A 4,698-nucleotide genomic window follows, 5' to 3' on the forward strand; every position below is an offset into this window, starting at 1 on the left:
GGATGTGGCTACCCACTATGACCTGCCGGGTTAGGAATTTGTGATCACACCATCCTGTGTGGCTACTTTTGGTCACTAAGCTTGTCAGGCCTGCCATGTGACCCTCCCTGAGCTTGTCAGGTATATTGCATAGCCCCTTTTTGGTTCACATTTCCATGTGACAGTGAGGGACACTGAGGTCCGGGCTGTGGCCCAGATCATACACCTAGTAAGTGGTAGAGCCCAAATTAGAACAAAGCCGGCCCTTTTACCCTCTGCGTCATACCACCTTTCCACGTCCAGCGCCCCTGGCTCTGGGAGAAGATGCTTTGCTCCCTAGCCCCCGACCCGCCATCTTAGCCTCTCTAGTCTGTCACTGTATCAGATACACACAGCCCAGTGCTCAGATTTTCCAAGTTTCTGTGCAGTTTATCGATTCTCTAAGCTCCTTCTGGCTTCACTCTGCACTTCTTGCCATATGTGACAAACTCCTACTCCATCCTTAAAGGCCAAACTTAAATGTCACCTCAGTGAAGCCTTCCGGACTCTCCCAAGCATTGTCACTCCCTCCTCTTTACCCACAGTTTTTTTTTTTTTCTATTTAATTACATCACATACTTTTATATATTTTCTAAAGATGCACACGATAGGCCAAACAGTGACCCTAAGCCAACAAAAAAAGGGTAAATAACTTTAAGAATATTTTGGTTAAGAAGAAAATATAGTATTTTCGAAAGCTGTGGCCTTCATATGTCATCACATCGGGAGGCTCACAATACCTGAATGTCTCAAAAGTGAGTTTCAAACCGAGCTCTGAAAGGTGAATACAGTTATTGAGCCTAAGGGGTGAGAGGGAGCTCTGAGACTGAGGGAACGACTTATATGTAGACTTCGAGGTGAGGCGGAACATGGTGGGGTCCAGGAACAGAGAAGATCCGTAACAAACAGAAAGCAGGAGGGCACGTGAGATAGCACCGCTGCCTGAAGGCCCACATTCCAGCAGGAAGGCAAATACACGGGACCTCAACGACAAGGTTAAGGACGTGGTGGATTTTCAGAGCGGCACACAGCAGCGTGCTCCTGCACACCCCCATCTAGTCACCAGTCCCTCCAAGAGTAACTGCTTTCACGATATCTAACAGCGTTGATCATTTGAGCCTGGTTTTATACTTTCATAAATGGAACCATACAGCATGTATTTTTCTGTGTATAAAGCAATGTTAAGAGCCTTGAAAAAAGGTCTGACATTAGATTTGCATGATCAGAAGACTTCTTTGATCGACCTGTGGAGAATATACTGGCGACGGGTTGGAGAAAGGACTGTAGTCAATGCAGGGAGTTCAGTGAGCAGGCAGTTGCAGTAACGAAAGTTGACGGTAACTTAGACCAAGGTGGCGACGGCGGAGGTGAGTGTAGTCATTATCTGTTGGTGCGACAGATTACCCCAGACCTTGGCAGCTTTACTCGACACACATTTCTCACACAGTCTCTGAGTCAGGCATCTGGGAGCAGGTGAGCTGGTGGCTCCAGCTACAGGTCTCTCACGAGGTTATAGACAAAGTGCCATCCAGGGCCGCAGTCATCTAAGGGTTTCACTGCGACTGCAGGAACTTTTTCCAGGTGGCTCACTCACACGCCTGGCAAGTTAGCGCCACCGCTGGCAGGAGGCCTTGATTCTTCCTGCATAGGCCTCTGTGTGTGGGGGGGTGGGGGAGTGGGGGTGGGGGTCCTTGAGTGCCCTCCTAGCGCGGCAGCTGGATGCCCCCAGAGCGAGCAATCCAAGAAAGTAGAAAGTGGAAGCCACCGTGTCTTCTGTGACCTCACCGCTAAAGTCATGCACCATCATTTCCTCGGTATCCTATTGGTTATCTAAGTTGTTCCTATACAGTATCGGAGGAACTAAATAAAGGCCATGGGTGCCAGGAGGCTAAGAGGCATTGGGAGCCGTCCTGAGGCCGGGGACCCCCGAGTCTCGGGGAGACTCGGAAGACTGGAGCATGTGCGTGGTGCGGTCAGCGGTGCGTGGTGGTGCGTGGATGTCGGGAAAGGATGTGGAGGGAGAGAGGGGTGTCCGTGTTGACTTCCATGTTTCTGGGGAAACAGCCGGGTGGACGGTGACAGCGTTATTGAAACAGCTGGAGGACGGTTAGATTGGGGTAAAAGTAATGGGTAGAGTTATGGACATACTTAGTGTGACATGCTTGGGTGACGTCGTCCAGAGATAATGCAGGAAGGCAGATAGATAGATGTGCGCTTAATAAGAGTGCTGGGCTGGACATTGAAGTATGTTTATCTATAGGTGATAAGTAAAGCCAGGGGTGTATACGTAATCACTTAGGAAGATAATAGGGTTAAAAAAGAAAGGGGCCCAGGACTGAGCTTTGAGAATCTTTAACAGTTAAAGGTTTAGTAGAAGATGAACTGGTTAAGGAGATGAGTCTCCCAAAGATGGGACAAAAACAAGGGAGCGTAGTGTCTCAGAAGCCAAAGGAAGAGAAAGTGTTCGGGGAGTAAGCAGTAGTCAGATGTGGTTAAGGAATCAGGTAAGATAAAGGCTGAAACGTTCCATTCGATTTAGAAGCAAGGAAATACTGTTCTTGTATGAAGTCAGTACTTATCCAGCATCCTTATTTAGTGATTCCCAATCAGCATCCATATCAGAATCTTCGAGAAGGGATATGGAATTTTTCTAAAATCCTTCCATGTCTCACATAGGCCCCCTCCTTCTGTTCTCTCTCCTTTCAGGATTTTAATGTGCACACATCCTGCAAATCGAGAGACAAGGAGTGAACCTCACAGGGCTGGACTGTCTCGGTTTTAGCACTAAAAACTCCACACCCCAGGAAGCCCTTTAGTCCCAGGCAAATCAGCACATTTGGTCGCCCCATTTCTATCTTCCGTAGCAAGGTACCTCAGATTTGAACGTGCACCCAAATCACCTGGAGAGCTTGTTAAAATGCGGGCTTTGATTCGGAGGCCTGAGTGAGGCCCGGGTGAGGCCCAGGTGAGGCCTGGGCTTCAGCATTCGTAGCCAGCTCCGGATGCCACTGCCGCTGGTCCTGCTAGTGGCAGACAGTGCTGAGGGGTGCCAGTGCACTTTGCTCTCTCCATGCTGGATTGTGATTTCCAGTTGGCCGATTTTCCCCATGGAACCGTGAGTTCCCTGAGGAAAGGGACCATGTCCGAGGCCTGGAATTTCAGGCACTAGCTCCACTCTGTAGATTCCTTTTGCAGCAAATTTTTTAAGGTAAAAGTTTGCATTTTTAAGTCAGTTTTTTGTGTATCGAGCACTTGTTCTCCAGTCACACGCCAAGGGGGTGTAGGAAAAACTTTTAGACTAGATCATAGTCCCCAAACTGGCCCTGACTTCTCCCCTGAGCTTTGCCCCGGCGTGCTCCAGTACCACTGGGATTTTCAGTGGGCGTGTTGAACTTAAGATGCGAAAAGGCTCTCGAGTCCCCCCTAAACCTCCTTCCCACCTGGCCTTGGCCACATTTGTGGGAGACTCCTCCTGCGTTCCTTTTTTTGCCCTCACTTCTCACATCCAAATCATCAACAAGTCTTCTTTGCCCTTCCTTCCGAGTGTGTTGTCAATCAGACCATTTTTTGTCAGCTTCGTGACTCATCCCCTACTCCCGATCCCTTGTCTGTTGTCCACAAGCAGACACTTGGGGTTTTTTAAGGTCATTTAAGTTGCGTCTCTCCGGACTTAAAACCTCTCAGTGACTGCCTGGTGTACTTAAAATCCAAACTCCTTGCCGTAGCCTGTACCAGCATTTATTGAGTGCTTGCTGTATGCCAGGTGCTGTGCTAGGTGCCTTGACTGTGTTAACTGATGTAATCTTCACAACAGCCCGACGAGGTTGGAATGATTTTTAACCTCATTTTATGATCAAGATGATAACACAGGAAGGTTAAATAACATCCATGTCACACAGCTGATAAGTGGCTGAAATTCACGCCCAGAGAATCCGGCTCCAGAGCGTAGTCTGACTGACGCCTTATGCCACCCAGCTTCGTCTCGTCGTTTGCTTCCTCTGCTGTCACCACACGGGCCTTTTTCTTTCTCAAGCATCCAGCTTGTTTTCTCCATGACACTTTTGCGCTAGTTGTTCCTCCTTCTAGAATTTTCTCCCCTCAGACTGTTGCATGGCCACTGTCATCTCATCGTTGAAGTCTCCATACAAATGTTTTCTTCTCAGAGAGGCCTTCCCTGACTGCTGTCTTTAACATTACCCTCCCACATATTCAGTCACCTTTTCAATTGTTTTTTACGTTGTTTCTATAGAAATATCTACTCAAAAAGTATTTGTCAGATGGGCGGATGGCTGTTGACTCTTTGTTGAATGTTGTAGATATGTAAGCTCTGAAATCAGACTCCCTTGTTCGTATCCCAGCCCCACCGTTTAGTTATGTGAAGTTGAGCAGCTTACTTTCTGTACCTCAGTTTTCTCATCTGTAAGATGGAAATAATAATCCTTCTGCAATACGGTTGTCAGAATTAAATATGTCAACGCGTGTTAATCACATCAGAACTCCAGACGTAATTTTTTTTATTACATTTAGTTTTTGTTAATATCAATGATAAATGAATAGCATACCTCAGAATCTCTTTGGAAAATCATATTTCTAGGCTCTACTGTGCCCTGCTGAGTCCCCCCAGCCAGCTGGGTCAGATCGTTGAGGAAATGGCCCAGGACTCTTTTTTTTTTTTTTTAA

The 4,698-nt window shown here is 47.4% G+C and overlaps 2 protein-coding genes across 2 annotated transcripts in view; one reads left to right on the plus strand and one right to left on the minus strand.

Moving 5' to 3' along the window:
- NUFIP1 (NUFIP1, FMR1 interacting protein 1) overlaps positions 1-3,127 on the minus strand; it is a 37,852-nt gene extending 34,725 nt beyond the window's left edge. Inside the window, exon 1 of the mRNA XM_011379708.2 lies at positions 2,919-3,127. Coding sequence (XP_011378010.2) covers positions 2,919-3,127 — 209 coding nt within the window. The remainder of the gene's footprint in view (positions 1-2,918) is intronic.
- A 749-nt stretch (positions 3,128-3,876) lies between these two features.
- The window catches only part of GPALPP1 (GPALPP motifs containing 1), a gene marked incomplete at its 3' end in the record, with an annotated part of 15,505 nt that continues 14,683 nt past the window's right edge, over positions 3,877-4,698 (plus strand). The window contains exon 1 of the mRNA XM_023523006.1: positions 3,877-3,892. Within this exon, the coding sequence (XP_023378774.1) occupies positions 3,877-3,892 (16 nt within the window). The remainder of the gene's footprint in view (positions 3,893-4,698) is intronic.

Source organism: Pteropus vampyrus, unplaced genomic scaffold, assembly GCF_000151845.1.
Source record: "Pteropus vampyrus isolate Shadow unplaced genomic scaffold, Pvam_2.0 Scaffold370, whole genome shotgun sequence".
In the NCBI taxonomy this organism is placed as follows: Eukaryota; Metazoa; Chordata; class Mammalia; order Chiroptera; family Pteropodidae; genus Pteropus; species Pteropus vampyrus.